This window comes from Canis lupus, chromosome 25, assembly GCF_048164855.1.
Source record: "Canis lupus baileyi chromosome 25, mCanLup2.hap1, whole genome shotgun sequence".
Classification (NCBI taxonomy): domain Eukaryota; kingdom Metazoa; phylum Chordata; class Mammalia; order Carnivora; family Canidae; genus Canis; species Canis lupus.
This window is the reverse complement of record NC_132862.1, coordinates 17,506,550-17,532,640: the sequence shown is the minus strand read 5'-3', so window position 1 is coordinate 17,532,640 and position 26,091 is coordinate 17,506,550. Positions and strand designations below refer to the sequence as shown.

General features: G+C 38.3%; 1 protein-coding gene across 6 annotated transcripts in view; it reads right to left on the bottom strand.

Annotated features, from left to right (window-relative positions):
• The window catches only part of DENND5B (DENN domain containing 5B), a 199,930-nt gene that overhangs the window by 24,282 nt on the left and 149,557 nt on the right, over window positions 1–26,091 (bottom strand). For all 6 annotated transcript variants that reach the window (XM_072798441.1, XM_072798442.1, XM_072798443.1 and 3 more), the window contains 5 exons: window positions 23,422–23,553; window positions 21,060–21,212; window positions 19,874–19,952; window positions 12,507–12,588; window positions 120–248 (listed from right to left, as the gene is read on the bottom strand). In XM_072798441.1, the coding sequence (XP_072654542.1) occupies window positions 120–248; window positions 12,507–12,588; window positions 19,874–19,952; window positions 21,060–21,212; window positions 23,422–23,553 (575 nt within the window). The remainder of the gene's footprint in view (window positions 1–119; window positions 249–12,506; window positions 12,589–19,873; window positions 19,953–21,059; window positions 21,213–23,421; window positions 23,554–26,091) is intronic.

The following is a 26,091-nucleotide window of genomic DNA, read 5'->3' as shown; positions in this document are numbered from 1 at the left end:
AAGAATGCACATGCACAGGAATCAGCAATTCGTGAAGAAGCCAGTTTGCCAGCTTATGCAATTTACTTTGCAGACACACAAGTCACAGAAGAAAAAATTTCTAAGAGGCTATCTCTTACTTGGTGAGTAGCTGGTTGGAGAGCAACTGCTTGAGATGCTGTGACAAGAGCTTCTTTTCTAGAGATAGTCTTATCCATGCTCGAGCTCGTCCGACGTCAGTCTTGATCTCACTCATGTTCTGAATATGCCTACAGAACAGTAGCAACAGCAGAGATGTAGATCCTAAGATCTTGGGCTGGAAAAGAACTAAAGCATTACAGCACTTTGTGCAGAACACTTCTTTCATACTTAGCAGAAGTGTGAACGGGTGATTCACACTTTATGCTGATTAAACCCTTCAAAGGGTCCATCTGAATCATGAATTCAGTTCCACATCAGAATCACCATTATAACACAAGTACAGAGGCAACACCCTCAGATAAAGCATTTAACACTTGTTTCTTCTTTCAGATTTTATAATGGTCTTGTTTCAGCCTCATGGATACCTGAAATCTGGCAGCTGGTTATTCCTGACCCTCAGGAAAATAAAAGTAACAAAACACCTAATATTTAAGTTTTTATTCACAATAATGGTCTAGGTTTGACTAAACAGCTGTCACAACTTTAATACACTATATTATAGAGATAGGCTTTACTCCACTTATAAAATTCAAAATTCTTTTTTTTTTTTTTTAAGATTTTATTTGACAGAGAAAGAGAGCATATGAGTGAGGGCACAAGTAGGAGGAGGGGCAGAGGGAGAAGGAGGTTCTCCACAGAGCAGGAGGATGCAGATGTGGTGCTCATCTCAGGACCCTGGGGCCATGACCTGAGCTGAAGGCAGATGCTTAATTGCCTGAGCCACATAGGTGCCCCAAATATTTTATTTTTAAGTAATTTCTACACCTAACATGGGACTCAAACTCATAACCCTGAGATCAAGAATTGCATGCTTGATCAACCAACCGAGCCAGCCAGGGATCCCTCTTTCTTTCTTTTATCCTTTCCCTTTTTCCTTTCCTTTTTTTCTCTTAATCCCTGGATCTGAAGATTTAGGTCCTTAAGCTTCAGTGCTGATACATGATCAAAGACTTGATAAACAAGATATAAAGCATTATATCACATTACACAGACACATTGAAGAGGTGGCTTAAAAATAAGTCAGAATGACGAGTTAAAAGCCATTTTTGTAGGGCTTAGCTAACCTCACCTTATTCTAAGAATTTTTTCAGAATTTTTGACACACTTATTTTATCTTTAAAGGACTAATACCAGTATACATGGTCATGAATGGAGAAAGCTGTCATGAGGCAAGCTCTCCCTCTTAGACTCTAGTTCTTACTGATGGTGCTGGCAGTGGTGGGACACTTGACAACCCAATCTGGCACCCCCAGTAAAGCCTATGAAGTAGCACTGGCTCTTCTGCTACCCTGCTAACATTTCCCAAATGATGACACAGTTGACTAAAAGCAACAAAGGGAAAATGGTCAGGCATTTACCACTTAGAGTTCAACAGTATTTAAAAGGTACCCTGTGAGTGCAGTGCCAAGTCAGAGCTCACATAATTGAGGAATACCAAATTGATTCAAAGTGTATTCACTGAAAATGAATCTATAATTGGTCTGATAAGCACTTATGTTGTATAATCTTTTCTTCAGTATTCTTTTACTCTAAAACAGTAAAATCAGGGTACCTGTGTGGCTTAGTTGGTTGAGCATCTGACTCTTTGGCTCGGGTTGTGATCTCAGAGTCCTGAGATTGAGCCCCAGGTCTGCTCTGCACTGGGTGTGGAGCCTGTTTAACAATCTCTCTATCTCTGCCCCTACCCTCACCTCTCTTTCAAAAACAACAAAAACCCAGTAAAATCTACTGAAGTAAGTTTTATGTTTGCCTTAAACAACTATCTGGAGACATCATGATAGGTAAGAATGACAAAGTGAAAAATAATTATAATTTGAAGAAACAATCTGTCTATGGTTAAGGAAAATGAGAAAGACTGGAATACATAATGTACAGTCTATTTTAGGTAGCAATCAGCATCCCCATCATAAAATTATTTGTGCTAGTTGTTTTTGTTTGTTTGTTTGTTTTTGTTTTTGCAAAGAGGCATGAGAATTGGGAGATGAAGCCTCCAGACTCTTCTCCTCAAACCCATCTTATTTACTGGTACCAGGAAAGTAACTAAAATATTGTCTCCTCAATATAATTCCTTTGTTCCAGAACCTTCAAAAACTCACAAGATACACCGCCTGCACTATGCAGGATCAACACTCAAGACTTACTACCCCTCAGCCTCAACATATTTTTTTTTTTAAAGATTTTATTTATTTATTCATGAGAGACACACAGAGAAGCAGGCTCCATGCAGGGAGCCTGACACGGGACTTGATCCTGAGATCCCAGGATCAAGTGCGGAGCCGAAGGCGGCTGTTCAACCCCTGAGCCACCCAGGCATCCCTCAACAATCTTCCTATTCAAAAAAATTCCATTCCAGACAGCTGACTCATAAGATTGCATTCCACTACCTGAAGTACTTTCTTCTTGTTTCCCTACTTGATTATATTGGTGTTTCAGATCTCAGTTTCTTCTAGATATCTTTCCATGACCATGACAGCATTCAATGACCTCTTCAATTTATGAAATTCTGTAGTCTAATTTACATTTGCCATGTACTGCTTATTTCTTTTACTATTTTTCTCTTGGAATACACTTTTCTCAGCTTGTAAAAGCTCCCTGGGAAAAGGATCCCATTATTCCTTAGCAGCCTTGCAGCCTTATTTGTAAGAGGGCCTAGCACATAATAGGAGCTCAAAAACTGTAGCTTTGTAAATCCGTATCTAACTTTATGCTTTAAAACAATTTATAGGGATCCCTGGGTGGCGCAGCAGTTTGGCGCCTGCCTTTGGCCCAGGGCGTGATCCTGGAGACCCTGGATTGAATCCCACGTCGGGCTCCCGGTGCATGGAGCCTGCTTCTCCCTCTGCCTGTGTCTCTGCCTCTCTCTCTCTCTCTCTGTGATTATCATAAATAAATAAAAATTTAAAAAAAATAATAAAAAAAATAAAAAATAAAAAAATAAAACAATTTATATGTGTTATTAAATTGTAACCCAAATCTATTAAAAACTTGCTGTGCAGTTATACCATCTGAATCTGCCTTTAACTAGAATAATTTATTATAGATAACTATAATCGAATTCAATATATTAGTATACAAGTATTAACTTCCTGTTAATTCACAGAAAAGCATATATGGTATGGCTTAAATAACTTATTTACCTGATTTATTTCTTTTTAAAAATTATTATTTTTTAAATATTTTATTTATTTATTCATGAGACAGAGAGAGAAGCACAGACACAGGCAGAAGGAGAAGCAGGCTCCACGTAGGAAGCCCGATGCGGAACTTGATCCCGGGACTCCAGGATCACGCCCTGGGTCAAAGGCAGGCACTAAACTGCTGAGCCACCCAGGGATCCCTACTTGATTTATTTCTAACCCTGCTACAAAACTTTCTAATTAAAAATAGTTTCTAGGTACTTTGTCTTATCTGATTATCACAAAAACTAGTAAGAGGGAGATCATCATTATTTCACTTTAAGAATGAGAAAACAGAGTAATTGAGACTAAGTGATCCACTCAAGGTCACAGAAATAATATGTATTATTCTAGAGATGTCATCCATCTTCTACCAGTTACTTTTTCCTCACACTCACATTCTTGGAGAAGTTCCCCTTCCATACCCAGAAGACACAACTCTATTTACCACCATGACCTATGGCCCCATGATCTTAATCCTTTAGCTAGAATGGACTGAATAAGAGGATCTGATCTGAGCCCACTAGATTTTCTCTCAGAAACTAGGCATTAGTATACTGGAAGAAAACCAAGTTAGTTTTTGTTAAGTGCTAAAAATAAGAAATGTTGTTAGAGCCAGGGCTTGGACAAGCATATGCACAATAAAACAGAAAGAAAGGGGAAGGGAGGGGAAGAACAGATGTGAAGGGATAAATAGTGACAATTTGCTTCCAGTGAGACAATGAGAGTAATCTGTGACAAGACTGTTAGGAGCTACAGTTCCTGTTCCTGGGTTCTGGAAGACACGCTCATGTATCTTCAATAAATTCATCCTTTTTTACTGAAGTGGGTTTGAATGGGCTGTTCCCTAAAACCAAAAGGTTTCTAAGAGTTGTAGCATCTCTAAATTTGGAGTTACATTTCCTGAATCCAAAACCAATGCTTACCTCACTGTATCATTAACAAAACCCAGTATTATGCATTCATTCATCCACTTAAGCAAGTATTATTTAGTAGAGAAATCTAATAAATTAGATTAGCCAATTTTAGTTTAAGTTCATATTCTGTACAGACATAAAAATTCCTCAAAATATTTCTTCCCAGGGTAACAAAATCAATCATAATAACTTAATTTTACTGTAGAATAAAGCCAGATGCTCATAAGCACATTATTAGTGCACACATTATTAGTAAAAAGGTGGAACTAGCAACTTTACCCTTAGGTAATTGATTTCCATCTTTATAAAAGGAATTTTTCTAGGATTTACTTAGCATCCTGTTCATTTGTTTACATAGAATACCTAGACTTGGATTACAGTATTCAGTCTCCTTGGTCATGTGATGTTCTACTGTGCCCCTCAACCTGAATTACATTGCCATTAAGAATAAAAGTTCTGTTTGATGACATGTATGTACATGGCTACTCTGGAAAGAAACTGTAATATTGGCAACATCATGATAATCTCCTTTAAATGTAGATAATCTTTACAATTATTTACTATCCCCAGCCTTTCTCTATGGAACAAAAAAATCATTCTATAACTGACAGTTTTGTGATAGTTGGCATCTAAAAAGGTCTTGGGGAGTTGTCTAAGATTCTAATACAAAGGGGACAGCCTTTATGTATATCTGTCCTAGACTCAAAGCTAAGTGAGCAATCTGGTGCCGAGACTCTTGACAACTATGAGGACTCAAAGTGCCAGCGCATTTTTGCCTCAAGAGATAAACCTAGAAAGATAGGAGGTACCAACAGAGACATATACTCAAAAGACAACACTGACTCAGAAAGGTACACTAATCTTGGAAAGTTTTTTCTTAAATTGTCTGGACTGAAAAAAATCGACGTTTAGGATATCACTTGGGTGTTTTCTTGAAGGAAAAACATATATATCAGTATCCAGGTAATGATTAAGGACTAAAATGAAGCACTTGTCAAAAACCTGGTAATAGGAAAATAATCCTGTCCACTGGGAATTAAAACTCTGAAGTAAACAGATCTTGAATAAGAAAAACAATATATAAAATATCATCTTAAATGGGGAGAATGGAAGCAGAGAAAAGGGAGAAACAACCACGGACAGTGTTTTCTTCACGGCTTCTTGAGGTATCAGTCCCATGAACATGAGGATCACTAGTGCAGAGCTGGGTGATTAGGCTTTCACATCTCTGCTTCTGAAGATAGCAGTCTTCTGATTTTTATCTAGCTTCCAGGTAGAGAACATCCATATCAGTGAAAGAATATCAAGTCACCTGGTTAGGGAAATAATGTTTTGGTTTCATTGGCTTCCTGTGATTCTCTCTTACCTGGTCATAGATGTGACCAGAGTTGACAGATGACTGAACTCTAGCCCCTTACTTTTACATCTCTCTTAGGTATTTGAAGGAAATGTCTTAGTAGGACTCAGTATCTTAGAGTCTGACTATTTTGACTTACTAATTATTTGGTTTCTGAGCTCAGAAAGCTGAAGAGACTCTACCATATGGTCTATGAAGACCTGGAAAGAGTGCTGCTATGTATACCAAAAGAAACTGGAAGTCACACCCATCAGAATGGCTATTGTCAAAAAAATCCAGAAAATAACAAGTGCAGGTGAGGAGGTGGAAAAATTGAACCCTTGTGCATTGCTGGTAGGAATGTAAAGTGGTACAGCTGCTGTGGAAAAAGAGTATGGTGGTTCTTCAAAAAATTAAACATGGAATTACTACATGACCAGGTAATTTCACTTCTGGGTATTTACCCAAAAAAACTAAAAGCAGGGACTTGAACAGATACGTGTATACTCATATTCACAGTATTCACGATAGCCAAAAGATAGAAACAACCCAAATGTCTACTGATAGATAATGAATTACACACACACACACACACACATATATATATATATACACACATACATATATATGATGGAATTCTTACCCAAAAAAGGAAATTCTGACACATACTACATCATGGATAAACATTACAAACATCTGATAACGAACATTTAAAAAAGTACAATACTAAGTGAAACAAACCAGATACAAAAAGCATGGCTCCACTTAAATGAGCTATCTAAAATAGTCAAATTCACAGAGACAAAAAACCAAACAGTAGGTACTAGTAGCTGGGGGAGAAGGGAGAAAGGGGAATTATTGTTTAATGGACACGGAATTTCAGTTTGGGATGACATAAGAGTTCTGGAGATGGGCAGCCCTGGTGGCTCAGCGGTTTAGCGCTGCTTCAGCCCAGGGCCTGATCCTGGAGACCCGATATCAAGTCCCATGTCAGGCTCCCTGTGTGGAACCTGCTTCTCCTCCCTCTGCCTGTGTGTGTGTCTCTCTCTCTCTCTGTGTCTCTCATAAATAAATAAAATCTTAAAAAACAAAACAAAACAAAACACCAAAAGAGTTCTGGAGATGGACAGTGGTGATAGTCACACAATAATGTGAATGTACTTAATGGTAAGTTTTATTTTTATACATACATAATTATTATCTATGTATTTTTTCTTACAATTCAAAGCTAATATACAGTGTTGTATCAGTTTCAGGTGTACCCTATGATGATTCAGCAATTCTATACATTTCTTAGTGCTCATCATGATCAGTGTCCTCTTAATCCCCTTCACCTGTTTCACCCATCCTCTCATCCATCTTCCTTTGTTAACCATCTGTTCTCCATAGTTGAGTCTAGTTTTTTTTGGCTTGTCTCTTTTTTCCCCTTTTGTTCATGTTTTGTTTCTTAAATTTAACATATGAGTGAAATCCTATGGTATTTTTGTCTTTCTCTGACTGCCTTATTTTGCTTAGCATTGTACTCTTCTCTCTGTACTTGTTACAACTGGAAAAGTTTAATTCTTTTTTTTACCATTACCACAATTTTTAAAAAAAGGAGTGCCTGGGTGGCTCAGTTGGTCAAGCGTCCGCCTCTTGATTTTGGCTCTTCTCACGATCTCTGGGTCCTAGGATGGAGGCCTGTATCAGGCTCCCCACTCAGCAAGGAGTCTGCTTGTCTCCCTCTCCCTCTGCCTCTCCCCTGCTCACATATGTGCTTGTTCTTACTCTCTCAAATAAATACATCTTAAAAAAAAAAAAAAAAGCCACAGAAAGATGGTAGAATCTAAGTGGTGGGTATACTGTGTTCATTATAAAATCTGTTCTTTGTTGGATGGTTAAAATTGTTTTTGATAAAACGTTAGGGAAAAACCACGAGAAGTCTTTTCTTGGCAATGTCTTTCACCTTACTAAACACTTTTTGAAAGCAAATCAAACAATTTTTTTTCTTTTTAAAGTAAACTCTATGCCCAACATGGGGCTCAAAGTCAGGACCCAAAATCAAGAGTTGAATGTTCTACTGAGTGAGCCAGCCAGGTACCCTGCTAACCAATCAAGTTTTATTAAAAACATCTAACATTTGGTCAAAACATCACTTGAGGATACTCATGGGTCTTCAGATTTTTTTATAAGACAAAGACTGAAAACTGAAAGCCAAAGTAACCCTTAAGTATTAAGTTCCACAGGACATCAATTTTTACATCTAGTTAGAAGGAGATCTGAGCTATGTTCAGGAAATCTTAGTTCTAGTTCCATTTCTGCTATAAATTGGCAATATGGTCTTAGACTTAACCTGCCTGGGCCTGAGATTCATATCCGTAAAAATAAGCTAAGAAGCAATATGACTTCTTCTATATTCTAAATTTTAATTGGTTAGTAAAATGTTTCTCAGCAATCAACCACCTTTCTAAAGCTTTGAAACTGTAACCAAAATAATTTAACAGCAGTTTGGCCAGTTGAATCAGGTAAAGATATAAAGATATATGCAAAAATGTTAGATGAGTGCATGCATGAGTGCACATGCACGCGTGTGCATGCACCCACACCCACACCCGTCATGAACACTCATGGAGCTTAAAATAGGCGAATCCTTCATTTAACAATTAATGGAGCACCAATTATGTGTTGGACTCCATTAACACTAGCAATTCAACAGTTTTACATGTCTGATAAATTGCCCTTGCTCATGAAATTTACAAATAATGTCAGAAAAGCAAACTCAGGGGATCCCTGGGTGGCTCAGTGGTTTAGTGCCTGCCTTTGGCCCAGGGCATGATCCTGGAGTCCCGGGATCGAGTCCCACGTCAGGCTCCCTTCATGGGGCCTGCGTCTCCCTCTGCTTGTATCTCTGCCTCTCTCTCTCTCTTTCTGTGTGTCTCCCATGAATAAATAAATAAAAAATCCTAAAAAACAAAAAACCAAACTCAACTGTTATGGGGGGGGGGGGGCGATTAAAATAGCGGTGTGAAAGAGAGAGACTGGGTAGCTGCTTCATAACAGGTGCTCTGGGCTGGCTTCTTGGAGGAAGCAACATTAGAACTAAGATGCAAATGCCAAGAAGGAGGTTTGGCCTGTGGAAATTCTTTTGGGGCAGGTATTAGAGGAAAGCTATCAGGTGAAGGGAACAAGTAGAAAAAGGCTCCAGGCCAGGAAGCAAGGAAGGCATGCTAGAGGAACCAAAGAAGTGGTAGGAGGTGGAAGAGTAGAAGATAACGCTGTGAGATCAAGTAGGCTCTGCCAAACAGAGCAAGGGATTTGGATTTTATTCTCTAAGATCACCATATTACCTATGGGGAGGGTGAATTACAGTAGGGCAAGCAATGAAAGATTGGAACCGTGATGTAATCCAGGTGAGAAATTATTGGGCTTAGATTAGAGAGGTGACAGTTCATTGATCAAACATTCAGTGGGAACAGGTGAGCAGCAGTGTACCAAGAATTGTACCCTCGAGGTACAAATAAGCTATCTATGCCTGTCTGTCTGTGTAACAGTTCCTATACATTTCCTTTTTACCAGACCTGGTTTAAACACACACATTAAACACAGTATATGTTTTATTTTTAAATAATTAGCCTCACAAAAATATTGTAAAAGAAGTATAGAGTGTTCCTGTATTCCCAGCTTCCCCTAATGTTAACATCGTACATAACCAAACTAGGATATGAATGTTTGTACAATACTATTAGCTGAACTACAGACTAATTCACCAGCTTTCCCTCTTACTTCCTTTTCTGTTCCAGAATCCAATGCAGGATCCCATATTGCATTTGCTTGTCATTTTAGTCTTCTCCAGTCCGTGATAGTTCCTTAGTCTTTCCCCATCTTTCATGACATTGACATTTTTTAAGAGTATTGGTCAATTATTTTGTAGAATGCCCCTTGGTTTGGATATTTCTGATGTAGTCTCATGATTAGATTGAAGTTATGACTAGAATTATGACAAGAATACTGCAGAAGTGATTTATTCTTTTTGGTGTATCATATCTGGGAGTACGTGGTGTCATGTCTTATTACGTTAAACTTTGATCACTTGGGTTTTTTTATTGTTGTTTTGTTTTGAAGATTTTATTTATTTATTTATGAGACACACACACACACACACACACACACACACACACACACACGGGCAGAGACACAAGCAGAGAGGGAGAAGCAGACTCTATGTAGGGAGCCCAATGTGGGACTCAATCCCAGAACTCCAGGATCATGCCCTGGGCCGAAGGCAGGTGCCAAACTGCTGAGCCACGCAGGTGTCCCTGATCACTTGGTTAAGGTGGTGTCTGCTGCTGGGTTTCTCTACTGTAAGATTATTTTTTCCCTTATAATTAATAAATTCTTGTGGGAAATATTTTGAGACCACACAAATGTCCTGGTTTCACTTTAAACCTTCATCCATAAATTTTTCTTTGTTCTACATTTATTAACTGGAAGGCTTCTGTACAAAAGAGCTATCCTGTTACTCCCATTTATTTACTTAGTTCTTTATATCATAATAGACTCATGGATATTTATTTTACTATATGCGATATACTCCAGCAGTACTACTGTTATTCTGTTGTTCAAACTGTTTCAGATTTGGCCACTGGGAGCTCTTTTAGGCTGGCTCTTGTGTCTTTATTGCATCATGTCCCTTTCTGAGTACTTACTGACTTTTTTGACACTAAAGATTCACTAGCTTCATCCTGTATTTTCCATTTCCCAGGCCTGGAATAAATCACTTCTCTAAGGATCTCCAATTTCTTTCACTGAAGGAAAGTATTTAGGAACCACTATGTGGGTGCTAGGTGAGCTCACTGCTATTTTGGGGTATTACTACTTTTAGGCCCTCTCAGTGGGAAGAGCTTGGAAATATATCAGTGAATGACAGGGGCAGGAAACTGGGGGAGAAGAAATGACTCAAAAGAAGTAGCACAAGGGAATTTTGGGATGATGGAACTGTTCTGTATCATGAGTGTGTGTTTGTGAAAATGCAAAACTACTGGTTTCTAGAATTTAGAAGTATTCTTTTTTTCCTTCACTCCCTTCAGTGTGGTTATATTATTCATTTGTAATACAGTTAGGTTCATTTGTGTTAAGTCTGTATTCCATTTTTGGCTCTCCTTATATTCTGGTTGTTTTTTTTTTTGTTTTGTTTTGTTTGTTTTTAATATATATGCAATAAAATTCATACTTTCTTGGTTGTAGTTCTATCCATTTTCATTGGAGGAAGGTATTTAGTAACCAATATGCATAGAAATACACAAACACTGTGCCTATTTAGTAAACTTGCTTCTGTTTCTTATAGGGATATAGGTTAGTAATTCTGAAACTCTTATGGGTATACGAGGGTTGCACATATAAGGAAATATATTATAGATAATAAAAGCCAAGTTTTTTATGATTGGAGAGAGAAATTACAAATAAGAGAACAGATCCCTGTAGTATTGAATCGGAATCCTAAATATCCTTATGAATTCATGGTTTAAAAATAAATGTCTGTGTAGTATGTAAAAATATATATACACATATAAATAAAGTCAGAAGCAGAAATAAATATATATGTATGCACATGCTTGAGTAATAATACACATTTGTTTCTAGGCCTATTTTGGGTTCTTTTTACTTATTTATTCATGAGAGACACAGAGAGAGAGAGAGAGAGAGAGAGAGAGAAGAGAGGAGAGAGAGAGAGAGAGAGAGAGAGAGAGGCAGAGACACAGGCAGAGGGAGAAACAGGCTGCATGCAGGGAGCCTGACGTGGGACTCGATCCCAGGTCTCCAGGATCAGGTCCTGGGCTGAAGGCGGCGCTAAACCACTGAGCCACCCGGGCTGCCCTATTTTAGGTTCTTTACATTACCTCATTTTATTTTACAAAAGATTTATTTACTTGAAAGAGAGAGAAAGAAAAAGAGAGAGAGAGTGCATGTGCACAGATGGGGGAGGAAGAGAGGGGAGGGAGAGGGACAAGCAGACTCTGCACTGGGCCCCCACATGACCCTGAGATCATGATCTGAGCTGAAACCAAGAGTCAGACGCTTAAACAACTGTGCCACCCAGGTGCCCCTCACTAAATCTTTATACCAACATTTTGAAAGAAAGACTATTATTATCCCATTTTACAAGTGAGAAAACTGGGAGTATAAGTAATTGCCTGGGGCCATAGTTAGTGCATGGCAGAGCTGAAACAGCAACCTCTGTAGGCAGCTATACCAAGCTGCCACTCTTAAAAGCTATGCTTTTCAGTTGCAAGTATCTAACAAACCAAATAAACTTCGATAATTAATATTACGAAAGCAATAAACCATAAAAGGAAAGTTAAGAGTTCTGAGGTTTAACATTGACTTTAAATCTACATATTTTAAGAGCTAAGTATTGTACCTAAAATATTTAAAAGACAAAAAGCATGTCTTCCTCATTCAGTAAATCTATTTTATATATCTCCATGCTTTCTAACAATTTCTAAGACCAAAAATTGCAAATGGTAATTCTCAGATTTGCATTTGCTTAAAATTAAACCTACCTGACAGTAATCTTTCTGCCAAGTAACCTGTCATCATTTGCAGTTTTTTTTTTTTTGGTCTGTGTCTGTGGGCAGCAAGTATTTAAGGAGGTTTTAAAAAACTGAACAAAAGAAATTATAAAATAATTTAGCTACTTTAAAACTCTTCTCAGTTCCATTTTCCCTTTGAATTTAATGTCAGGGAAAAAATAATAGTATAAAAACAAAATAAGCAAGATTACAAAAAATGTTTTCTTCAGAATATGTAAGCAAAAAATACACATAGTCATAATTAATTGAGCAATGTAAGTGAAAGCCATAAATATTTGACAATTATCTTCAAGTGCATATATGTGTGTATATATATATATATATATACCTCATGTCTTGGATAAGAGAGACCCTGAGTGTTGGCAACATAACTCCTGAGTCAGATTTTCTTCTTTCTGGTCCAAGGGCAACTATGTAAAAAAATATCAGCAAAGTATTAGAAAAATAATAGCAAGGACAAAAAAAATATCTACATGGTTCACATTCTATAAATAAATACTTTAAAATTACCTTGAAAAGAACAAATTTTAAAGACAACAGAAAAGCTCAAACTTTTCCCCCTGAATGTTGTTACTTTATTAATACAGTAAAACAGCTATTTTCTTTCTACTTAATCAGGGGCTGCATTTGGAAATTTAAAATGAATCATAAAAGCCCACTTAGCAAATAATGCAATGTGTGCAAATTTTGGCCATGAGGACCAGTCATTTTCTAAAGTTATTCATTCTAATAATCTCTGGGTAACTGCAAGAAAGCAATCATATAATTTCCTTATATTGTGAAAGAGTGTTTAAAATGGAAAATCTGAGTCTGGGCTCTCCAGCCTGGTAAATTTCTACTTCAAAGTTCAGAATCCAAAGTATAGAATAAACATCATGCAAAGTGAGTAATCTAAGTGGACATTCACAAGTATAATGTCTATGAGTCATTTTCTTTGGACCTTGAATGGTTAACATTTGTAAAAGGGAAGATTGTTCCCTTTTATAGCAATAACTAAGCAATCAATTGTTAGCTAACGTATAAAGTTGGAGTGCTCAATCTCATTTTAAATGAGATGGTGTGGAGTTCTGTATCTCTGTACTTTATCTCCATTTTCCTATCTGTAAATGAAAACTAAATTGCAACATCACACTTAACAAATACACTGTTAGCATTAGAATTTAAGAGGTAGGCTTTACTGTATATTAAACCCACATTTCTCAGTTTTTATTTTTTTAAAGATTTTATTTATTTATTCAAGAGAGACACAGAGAGAGTCAGAGGGAGAAGCAAAGCTCCCCACAAGGGGCCTGATGCAGAACTCAATCCTGGACACTGGGATCACGCCCTGAGCCAAAGGCAGACGCTCAACTGCTGAGCCACCCAGGTATCCCACTTTCTCCCTCTACTTTAGAGGGGCTAGGGTATAGTGTGGAAACACACAGGTATGTTTAAAGCTGGCACTGTACATTCTGTTATATTAGGATCTGCACGTTTCTGCAGCTGGTGAAAAAGGCTAGGCTAATACTTGGCAGGTATGAATGAGTATGGACAGGGCTGCCAGGACAAAGAGACTGTGGCCAGGCCAACCTAAAGGCAGTTCTTTTGAGGGCCTTCCACACCAGGTGGGTGATAAATGGGCCATTTGTCATGGCAGTTTCAGATGGAGTTTTCAATGGGTTATTAAAAGCACTGTTTTATCTTGATACCTAGGAGGTAACAGGCACCAAGGAAACTGTTCCAGAGATTTGCAGGGAATATGCTAGATTAATCTTCCTGTCTGAGACTTTCACCATTTAAAAAAAATATTTTTATTAATGAGACACAGAGAGAGAGAGAAAGGCAGAGATATAGGCAGAGGGAGAAGCAAGCTCCTTGCAGGGAGCCCGATTCAGGACTCGATCCCGGGACTCCAGGATCATGCCCTGGGCCAAGGCAGATGCTCAACTGCTGAGCCAGCCAGGTGTCCCAAGACTCTCACTATTTAAGTGTGTTGTTAATGAAAGTACATCTCTCTGTTTGGATGAGAAAGTGAAATAGTTCAGAGAACACTTCTACACTCCAGATGATTAGATGGCATGAAAGAGGGCCGTATCAGTGATAATAGGTTGAAAGAGGGAAAAGAGAAAAAAAGATTATGAGGCAGGAGAAAGGAAGTGAAACCATAATCAGCAACTTGGCTAGAGGGAGACAAAACAACGAGAAGGAGTCGTGCCTCTGGAAGCAGCAGAGAGCAGGCAAGACACTTAATTGATAAAAGAGGAGCCTGACAATGAAAGAGTGGCAGCATCCATAAGAAGAGCATTCATAGACCTAAGCATTTTCTGGGAATTCTTTTTTTTTTTTTAAAGATTTTATTTATTTATTCATGAGAAAGAGAGAAGAGAGAGGAAGAGACACAGGCAGAGGGAGAAGCAGGCTCCATGCAGGGAGCCTGACATGGGACTTGATCCCAGGTCTCCAGGATCATGCCCTGGCCGATGGTGGTGCTAAACTGCTGAGCCACCCAGGCTGCCCTGGGAATTTTATTTTGGAACCCTATTTCCCCCATTCTTCCCTGATCAATGTCTCTTAAACATGTGATGTACTTTTTTCATGTCTCCTGCAACCTGTTAAAGGTCTTTAGCTCACCCTTTAACACTCCTCTATCTTTCTCCTTGTTTATAGCCTATTTATTAGCATTTTAGATTGGGAGCACTCTAGCCAGTAGTTAAGAACATGGCTTTCTCAAACTCTACAGATAACTTAGCAGCTCATTGACTTTGGTGAGCTGTTTAACCTCTTCATGGTCTATTTTCTCATCTGCAAATTGGAATCAGAATTAATACGTGCCTTATTCAAATAGATGCAAAAGCACTTAGAAAATAGTGCCTGGCACAAAGTAAGTTCTCAGTAAATAAAATGAAACTCAGTTTGCTTGCTTGCTTTATTTAAGATTTTATTTATTTATTCATGAGAGAGAGAGAGAGAGAGAGAGAAGCAGAGACACAGGCAGAGGGAAAAGCAGGCTCCATGCAAGGAGCCCGATGTGGGACTCGATCCCGGGACTCCAGGATCACGCCCTAGGCCAAAGGCAGGGGCCAAACCGCTGAGCCATCCAGGGATCCCCGAAACTCAGCTTTAATTTTGTCTCTCTGTGAAATCTTTCCTGAATATGCTCTCTTTCCAAGGTACACTGTTAGAGGTTATTCTCTCTAACAGGACCTGTGAAACTGAACATCTAATATAAACTTAGCATAATTTAACCTTTCTCCTGCTATTAAACTATATGCCTCTTGAGGCTCAGTCACATCCTTTTTTAGAATACCCACAGGGCCTGGTGGAGGCTCCATACCACATATATGTCAACAAATATTCATGGAGGAAGATGAGACTATTTAGGGCCAGATGGCGGCAGAGCCTCAAATGACAAGTGAGAAATCTGTAGAATTCCTAGGAAGGGGGAGAGGATTCTGAAAAGAATGCTATGCTCCTGAGTGCTTTTTAGTTAAGTTATCAAACAGTGACAGTAAGATGGTATAAGAGAAATAAGGGAGATGAGCTAGAAGTTATTTCAAAGGCCAGTTTATGGATGAACTAAGACTGTGCCAGCCAGAGAGAACAAAGAGTATAAATACGTAGTGGGAAAAGACACAGAACTTCATGACTTGATTTAGAAAGTGAGCAAGACTCAAGAGTAAAAAAAAAATTAAGTATAAATATAAAATGATTTAATAAAAATAATCTCATTGAGTTATTACTTTCCTTTGGATTTGTTAATCTTAATGTTGCCAATGAAGAAAGTGAGGCTCAAAGAAGTGAAGAATCCTGTTCAATTGTATATACTCATCAAAAGGGGCAGAGTATTCTGATGTCATGTCCAGTGGGCTGTTAATATTATAAATGACTTTCTAGCTTCTAAACTTGAGAGAAGAGTCTGATGACATTAAATAACATGGAGAGAAGGGAGAAAGCCTAATAGGGACCGAGGGAGAGGTGCTGAGACAATTAGTTTGTTTTCAGATGTGCTGAATTTGAGGTCCCTCTGGGCCATTAGGATGGATGCATAGGAACTAGGGCCAGAGAAAGAGATTTGTGAATAATCTGCTAATCCGATAGCTGGAGTTTGACAGGGGAGTAGGCAATAGTAGTTATTATGATTTGAATTATGTCCCCCAAGAAGATGTAGAAGTTCTATCTCCCAGGACCTGTAAAACTTGACCTTATTTGGAAATAGGTTCTTTGTAGATGATCAAGTTAAGATGAGGTCATGAGGGTGTACCGTAATCCAATGTGACTGGTGACCTTATAAAAGGGAAATTTGGGTACAAAGATAGACATGAGTAGAGAAAAGACGATGTGAAGACATGTGGAATATGCCACTTAAAGCCCAAGACATTTCTGAGATGACCAGAAGCTAGGAGGGGGAGCGGAGGACAGGTTTTTCTTCACAACCCTCAGAAGAAACCACCCCTGCTGACACCTTGATTTTGGATTTCTAGCCTCCAGAACTGTGAAACAATAAATTTCTGTTGTGTAAGGCACCTAGTTTGTGGTACTTTAATACGACAGCCAGGAAAGCAATACAGTAGTTTATTAGTGACTTTGGAGGGAACAGTTCAGAAGCCTGTGAGCAGAAAGTATTTAATGCGTGAAGCCATACATTTCACCTAGAGATCTAAACTCTGAGAAGGTTTCCATGGAATCTACTCCAGAAGAGAAATTTATACACCACTTAAATGCAAGCATATATTACTATTTATTTCAACACACTCAAATATAATAGGCCACTTTCTCCTTCAACATAAACACTTGTAGACTTAATATTTAGCTGCAGAAACTCCTTTTGTGTATCTGCCTGAATCAAAGCTGCTACACAGTAAGTTTGCAGAGCAGAGACTGTATATATTGTTTTTATAGAATCATCTAGAGTCTACAGGCAAGTAAGCGATTAATAGAAAACTTTTTTTTTAAAGTGAGTTCTATACTCAATGTGGGGCTTCAACTCACAACCCTGAGATCAAGAGCTACATACTCTCTACCAACTGCCTGGTGCCCCTAACAGAAAAAATGTTTTAAAGATTTATTTGAGATGGAGAGAGCGAGCGAGAGATAGTGCAAGCATGTGTGTGCCTGAGCCTATGAACAGGGGGAAGGGCAGAGTGAGAGGGAGAAGTAAATTCTCTGCTGAGGAGGGAGCCCAAAGCAAGACTCTATCCCAGTACCCTGGGACCAAGACCTGAGCTGATGGCAGATGCTTAACTGACTGAGCCACACAAGCACCTCTTTAATAGAAAAATCTTGATGAAGATAATTGAAGAGTATCTCAAAATTCTTGAGCTAGACCCAGAATAACCATTTAAAAGCAGTATTTCCACTCTCTCCTGCATCTTCCTCCACTCCTTGCCAAGGAGTGATTTAAAAATCCACTTAAAATTTAGTGGATTTAATTGAAGTTAAATAAAATTTAGATAAAGTCTATTTTAAAAAATTAAGATAATCTACCCTGCTATGGTTTTCTTGCTAAGAAAGACTTTTTCCATTTGTCTACAACCCTTAAAATGTCTCTGACTCCTGTTTAGTGTTGCTTCTGAAGTAACAGTAATGATCTATCATCGAGTCTCATCCTGGTTGAATGTTAGTAACAGCCGTGTGTTCAAACCTACTGTGAATTTCTAAGTACATAGAGGATCTCCCCTTAATATGAGAATACAGACTGTTTACTGTCATTAATTAGGATGCTTAACAGTTGGTAAACAAGAGTATTTTTTGGGAAAAAAATCCACCCAGATTTAAAAGCAGAAAAGTCAATAACTGCTAATTTCCATATAATTAGAACACACTGCTTCTCGATAATGAAATATTTTATTTTCAAGTTAGTGTTTTTATATATATTTCACACTGTCATATTTTAAAATCCTAACTTCGTGGGCTGAATCATCAGAAGTGTTACAGCAATATTTATAATAAAACCCACCCTTCCTACAGACAGTAAATTTGATTCCAAAAGCTTCATGGCTTACATTAATCCTACTTAGGACCAGTAAAATATTTAGCCTGTGTTCATACTTTGTGTGTGTTCACTGTTTTGTCACTAGCCTTTCATCAACACTTGACAGTGCAGCATAAATAGTGACTACATGAGGCTCTAACACATTTGATACTTCTTAGCCTTGACTTCAGAGTTTTGCTGGTCCTACTACTGGCCAATAAAAGGCCACTGCAAACAGCTGAGTCTCTGGTCGCTACCTCAACCACCCACCACTTGACCAGCCAAAGCCATGAAATTGCTGGTGTTGCCTGGCAGCTGCTCACTCTAACAGGTGGGCACATTCTCGCATGCTTCATTTGGCAAAAGAGCCAAATGTTTCCATCTCCCTGCCTTAACTAGGCTCAGTTTTCCAAAATTTCATCCTACAAATGGCTATTACTTCCTAGGAATTTATTTTTTCTAATTAGGGTAAGCTACCTTGGTTACGGTTTTATGATCCGAACAGCTAAATTTTCTATAAACGTAAGTAAATGACAGAGATAGGGCATACACCAATGCATTTTTACTTTTTTCAACAGAAAATGGGGCAAAGAGATGGATACTAGAAAATGCTTTTAAATTTAATCTCAATCTTTACAAATATAATTATATCTTAGGACATTAGGACCTTGATATTCTCTTTAGTGGAGCTCCAGGATAATCTAGTATCAAATTCACATTCCTAGTTGTCTCAGCAAATACATTTAAAAACGAGGTTTCCAACAATAAATACCATATTTAGGGTAGTATTGCAATGAGGGAATGGAAATAGGGTATGCTTCAATCATATTTGCAATACTTAAGCTGGTGGTTGGCTTATGAGTTTTTAAAAATATTTTAAAAAATATTTAAATATTTCTGAATATCTAAAATAACCCATTATTTTAGAAAAGGTTTCCAAATAGCTGATTCACTATAAAACATTTTATCTCTTATTAGCTTTCCACCATTACTACTGCTTTTTGTGAACTAGATGGTTATTTTATTTATTATTTTTTAAAGATTTTATATACTTGAGAGAGTGAGTGAGCGATCAAGAGAGCACAAGCTATGGAAAGGGAGAAGTAGGCTACCCGTCAAGCAGGGAGCCCGAGGTGGGGCTCGATCCCAGGCGCCAAAAGCAGTTGCTTAACCAACTGAGCCACCCAGGCAACCCTAGATAGTTATTTTACATAAAGAAAAATACATAGAAGGCAGCACATCTAGAAACTCTATGTAACTCTAATTAGTAAAAGTATACTAACACTTCTAACATGTGATGTCTTAGGATAAATTGAAGAAATCTGACTCCTGAAGACTTTTGAGACATATACATACATGTTTTTTTCTGTGAAAGATTATTAATGATGGTTATAAAACCTCTTTAAGAAAAAAATCCAGTATATACTACACCTTAACACTGGTGAGAGTTAAGGTATACTTGTATGATCCTTTACAATTCATTAGGGGTTTCCACATGTTATCTTAACATCATAGTTTTACATAGCTTAATATTAGTTCCTTTATCCTGTGGATAAGGAAGCTGAAGATCAGAAAGGTCAAGGTCTCACAGCTAGTAAGTAATATTGCTTCTTCTACTTTATCTCACTACTGGCAAGATGGGTAAGTTTCAGCCTGAGAGAGAGGTAAAGACAAAGCCAAATGGTATTGATTCTTCACAGGTTCTACTGCTGCCAGTTCTGTAGAAATAATCAATGAACTCTCACCTGGCGATTCTGCAAGGTGCTCTTGCTTCTCTTCTCTGTCCTGAAACTGAATTAAATGTGACCACAAAGCTGATTTCCCCTGAAATTATAAGGTATAAAAAATTTTTCATTTTATAAGATATAATTAATCAAAAAATAATTTCTCATCAAAACCATTCACACTGAAATGGTCATTTTGAAGTCTGGAGATCCAAGCTCATCCATTCTTATCTGTGTGATATTCTGAGCAACTCACTTCATGTGAAATGGGTGTCATCCTTTGCCTCACTGGAAAGATTAATAGCAGCCTAGGGAAAGGCAGCTAAACAAAAGGCCAGAGTACAGGCACGGAGCTTTCTGACTTCAGCTAAGCTGGTACTTAGTTGTATATAATTAGGACGATCTACACTGGCCACACTAGTAACCACAGAATGAAAAGGCTCTAGCAGCACAGAATTTAATTGTGTACATCCATATACAAAATATATTTGGATGTACAGAATAGCAACTAGGGAAGAAAACTGGAGCCAGAGGAGAAGGAGCAAAGGGGAGGAAGAAAGAACATGCCCACAACAGAAGAAAAAAATCAGAATAGGAGATAAAGAGAAACAAAAGCAAAGAAACTACCTGAATTTTTCTACCCTGAATAACTACATAACTTAAAATGGTAAAGAACTGTTAATTCTGGCTAACAGATTTTTTTCCTGAACAGTGACGAAGGCAGACACTTAATGGAATCAAGAGGATATAACCTCTGCAGTAAATGTGCTGTTTTATCCTTTCCTGTTTACCATGAAAGAGCCCCAAACCACCTCTTAATCATGGGTTTTATTTTCTTTTTCTGGAATTAAAAAGCCTGTGGTGCATTTCTAGTCATCCTGTGACAAAGAACCATAACCTTTAATTTTTATATTGTTTTCTCCTTCTTTTCCTTTTTTTCTTTTTTTAAAGATTTACTTATTTATTTTAGAGAGAGAAAGAAAGAGCATGGGAGAGAGGGGCAGAGGCAGAGCGAGAGAAAAACTCAAGCAGACTATGTACTGAGTATGGAGCCCAACTTGGGGCTCAATCTCATGACCCTGAGATCATGACCTGAGCTGAAATCAAGTCGGAAGCTCAACCAACTAAGCTACTAAGTGCCTCTCCTTGTACATTTCTGGGCAGCGTTCCTAATCAGCCATGTCACCAGGACCTCCTGAGATTATACCTGCTTGATCTGTAAGCCGTGGCTCCATATTCTTTCCAGTAGGTCACAGAGGCTGGCAATTAAGGTGTTCTCTTCTAAGCCAGTTATGTTTGCTTCTCCATGGCCCAGTTCCACTGCTTCATGTCCCATTTTCTCCACCAACATGCGTTTTGTCTGAAAGCATCATGTGTGAGTACAAGTGTTAACCCAGCAGTGAAGCCAAAATCCAACAAGTCAACCAACCACTAGATCAGAGACCTGGATTCCCTTCATTATACTACTTTTTTAAACATTTTATTTTTTAAATTTTAAAATTTTTTCTAAGATTTTATTTATTTGACAGAGAGAGAGAGCGAGAGAGAGTGAGAGAGCAAGTGAGCACAAGCAGGGGGAGTGGTAGGCAGGAAGAAGCAGGCTCCCCACAGAGCAGGGAGCCTGATGTTCATCCCAGGACCCTGGGGTCACAACCCGAGCTGAAGGCAGATGCCCAGCTGACTGAGCCACTCAGGTACCCTAAACATTTTAAGTAATCTCTACACTCAACGTGGGGCTTGAACCTATAATCCCAAGATCAAGCACTGCATGCTCCATCAACTGAGCCAGCCAGGCATCCCTTTCATCATACTTCTAATTGTAGAATTTAATCACTCTGGGAAAAGTGTCTTAATTTCTGTGGTCAACTAACTACAGTAATATCATATACTTTTAGTATTTTGTTAGATAAATAGGGGGTCCACCAGAGGGAGATTAGGATACTATTTTTATCTATCTATCTATCTATCTATCTATCTATCTATCTATCTATCTATCATCAATCATCTATCTTTTTGCCTCCCACAATACTATTTTAAAGTATCCCATGTAAACCCTTAGGATCGATTATCTTCGGATTACTATCTACAGTAACACTGGGGAATTACACTAGACCCATAAAATGTACTGTCAGAATCTGAAACCCATCCTGTTACAACTAACCCTCCACTGTCCCTGCATCTTGGCATACTGAAGATATCTGCAGTTAGTTTTGATTGCACTTATGCAAAAACCACAACACATATAGGCAGCTCCAAATTTTTTTAGAACTCCCTAACTGGTGAACCAGGACTCTTTTTTCCTTCCTCTTTTCCTCTTTTATCTTGTCTCTGCTCATGAGTATGTACCAGAAAATGGAAGGGAAGTGGAAATCAGCTTCAAGTAAATAATTCACCGCAGTCTTAGATGTACTTATAAAATGTAAAGTGAGAAAGAATCTAGTTGCTTTAGGTGGGGACCTTGTCTCTGATTCAACACTGTGTGCTGATGCTGAAAATAGTGCATTTATTGAATATACACAGAAGGTACTCAAGAAATGACTCAAATAAAAGGATGAAATTGGGATCCCTGGGTGGCTCAGTGTTTCAGCGCCTGCCTTCTGCCCAGGGCATGGTCCTGGAGTCCCAGGATCGAGTCCCACATCGGGCTCCCTGCATGGAGCCTGCTTCTCCCTCTGCCTGTGTCTCTGCCTGTCTCTCTCTGTGTCTCTCATGAATAAATAAATAAATCTTAAAAAAAAAAAAAAGGATGAAATTACTGGCTAAAATGATGTTCTGAATCTTGTTAATTTGTATTACTACCTTTGATAAACATGGATATTTAAGAAGAGACTAGTGTGTGATATACACAAAACTACAACACAGCTAAGGTCTTCTTCCTTATGGGTATATGTACGTGTATGGACACGGACAATGTTCTTTTTTTTTTTTTTTTTTTTCGGACAATGTTCTATACAAAAAAATGTGTTGCCTTTCATATAAAATGACCACATTCCTGATGCAAGTTACTTCTTTTAAGTAGGCTCTACACACCCAATGTGAGGCTCAAACTCTTGAGATTAAGAGTCGCATGTTCTGGGCACCTGGGTGGCTCAGTCAGTTAAGTGTCTGACTGTTGATTTCAGCTTAGGTCATGATCTCAGTGTAGTGAGATCTAGCCCCAAGTCAAGCTCTGTGCTCAGTGAGAAGTCAGCTTGAAGTTTCTCTCCACCTGTGCAGCATGCACCCCCCATTCCCCCGCCCAAACTTTCTCTCTAAAAAACAAAACAAAATGAACAAAACCAGAGTCACATGCTCTACTGAATGAGCCAGCCAGGCATCCCACAGCTTTTAACTTACTTACTATCTGTTCATGCTAAAGAGGAAGACAGCAATGAAAAGACTGAAAAGGTGAGAAAAACTGCAGGGCTCCCATGTCACTGATTCTATGGGCAACATAGAACCCACAAAGGTTCATGAGCTCAGTAAAGAACTTATGAGGTTTATCCTCAGTTAAAGTTTTTCTCTAGGAAAGCTACAAGCTCAAATGGGAGTTGAGTGCACACTGTCTCACATCAGTGAGTAATACGTACCTTCATTCTACATTCTTTTAATAAGCCTTCTACAAATTTGCAGTTGGTTTGTGCAATCACTGCAGGCGAGAGGTCTGACAATTTGGGTTGCCTCAGGTTTTTTCCTAAACTTCGTGCCTCTTGCATATATTTCTAAAAATTAAAGAGTACTTTTAATACACAAATATCAGATACTCTCCTGACTTTTAACATTACACAAACAAGTGAGAAAAAACAAGATGCAAAAAAGGCTGTAAGTGTATTCATGCACTAGCAATTCAAGTTTTAGCACTACCAACAGGCAGAGGACAGTTTGTATTTCCCCCACTCCCCAGTTGTTAACTCCTGTGAAAATGAGGGCACTTGAAATCGTGTCAGGTTAAAACACATTCATAATAAGATGGAGCTCACCTCGTTTAATCTTTTTATTGGGAATACCCAAGGTTGTGATTAGTCAGGATCATGACAGGGATGAAAAAAATTTGGGTTTCTAAATTACGAATCCAAGGTTCTCCAAGAACTCAGATCACTGGTTTCTTCCTGTCCCACAGATCAAGATACTCAACATACTTCTAGTCTCTTGGACAATGCTCTTCAAACCAACCCTTTGTTCTAATCAAGTCACAACAGTAAAATCAGGAGCTCCAGAATCTGGTTGCAACTAACTTTATAACCTCAGGCATATTTGCTTATTTGTAAAACGGGCATAAAACACACTCTCCCACCTCACAAGAAAGACTATGAACTCACTCTGAACATGTTTGCTACATTCCCTCCCTTGCCTTGTTCCATAATCGAGAGAAAGCAGAGACATTATATTACTTTCAGAGATAGTGATAGCTCAGAGAGAAACCCAGAAACTCAGAGACCCAGTCCACTGCTCTTGAGCTTTAGTTAGTGAATGTCCGGGGGAAAAAATCACTACAGGTTATTATCACCGTACATCTGTTGTCTCTCTTCTTCCTGTGCCACATGCAAAAGCTCATCTAGATACTTATGTTTGCATCAGGACCATAAAGCAGAATCTCTAAAATGTCCAAGTGTCTTAGGGCCATATTTATAGAATGACTACTCTAAGTTATATAGTAAAACTAGCAGTTTGTTGAGGGGAGAGAGATTGTGAGCCAGCACATCCTCCCACACACACATATGTGAAATCTATCTTTACTATCTCAAGGGAAGAATTTTATATTATAAGGGAAAATGTGTAAACTCCTTTACATTCTCTAAATAAATGGGAGTTTGTACATTTACAGTATTTCCCCTTTGGAAGAAAACTGATCTGCTAAATCTTGTACAAATTTCTAAAAATCCCCACTGATTAGGGATTCAACTAATCAGTTTCCTGCTGTTGCATAAACAAAATAATCCGTTTCCTTTCCAGTGCAATCATTTTAAGGACAGATTTTTAAAAAATGAGTGCTGTAAGAATTCCTATAATACTTGTGTATGCATCTTTCTGCTTCAAATCTCTTTTGGGAGGGTCAAAGAAATAGGGAAAATTGAGAATGAAAGGTAACTATCACCTCTGGTATAAACAAATATTAACTGCCATGTGTTAAAGGGGTTATTTCTCCTCAGCCTCAATTCCTCTACTTTAGGACTTATGCAAAGGCAGAGAGAACTACTAGGACTTAGTTCTCAGGAAAAAGTAAGGATCAAATTTAGCTTAGAAAGAAACATACTGGCTAGAAGAAAAGGAGTGAGAAACACAGGCAAGAGGCTAGGAATAGGTCCTGGCATTTCTCTTTCTTCTGATATATATCAACAATTAGATTTTAAGTCCATATTAGATTAAGAATTTAAGCACTGTTAAAGTTTACATTCTATTTTACAAATGAAAATAAGCTAGAATGGGGCTATCCTTTGGCCATATTTACCAAGCACACAGCACATACAGGGCAGTAAAATTATTAGCCAACGGCAAACTCCACAGGGCCAAGTCTCCTCTCGAGCAGCTCTGCTGAAGCCACAGAATGAGCAACATCCCTTGGATGTGCACATGAAGGATACAGGGTGTGTGTGCGTGTGCGTGTGGTGGGCATGAGGCCTTTCCTCACATCAAGAAGTGATGTTGCCTCTGTATATTGCAAAAATAGAGTACTTGCCTTAACGGTAAACAAGTGATGATAAAGATGTAATTTTCTTTGGGGCAGCTGGAGGAAAAGGTGTACTTTAAGGTGAAAAATGGAGAAGAAAGAGAAACCTTTCACAAGGAATGTTTTTGTAAGAAAGCCTATCTCACTACTAAAAGGAAGTGACCCTAGATTTCTATTATGTCTTTTTTCATTTCTGTCAAAGCCTCAAACTACAAATCAGGAGTCCTATGATACTCTTGCTCTCAGATAGCTGCTGATTGCAACCTGGTATACTGGGTTACTGGGAAGAGTATCAGTCAGTTTGGCTTTCAGCAGTCCTGGGCTATAGGCCCAGCTCTGCCTTTGGGTGTCCATTTAACTTTCGGCAAGTCTCTTGGACTTCATGTCACGTTGGACAAGGTGACTTCAAAGGTTCCTTTTAGAACTAAGATTCTATATTGATGACCTGATTTTCTAACCACATAAAATACAGACAATGAATAAAAGAAGTAAATTTCAAACTAAAAAAAAAAAACAACAACAATAATACCCCCCCCAAAAAAACAACCACAAAAAAACCAAAAAACATATCAGGAAGGGTTCACTAAAATAC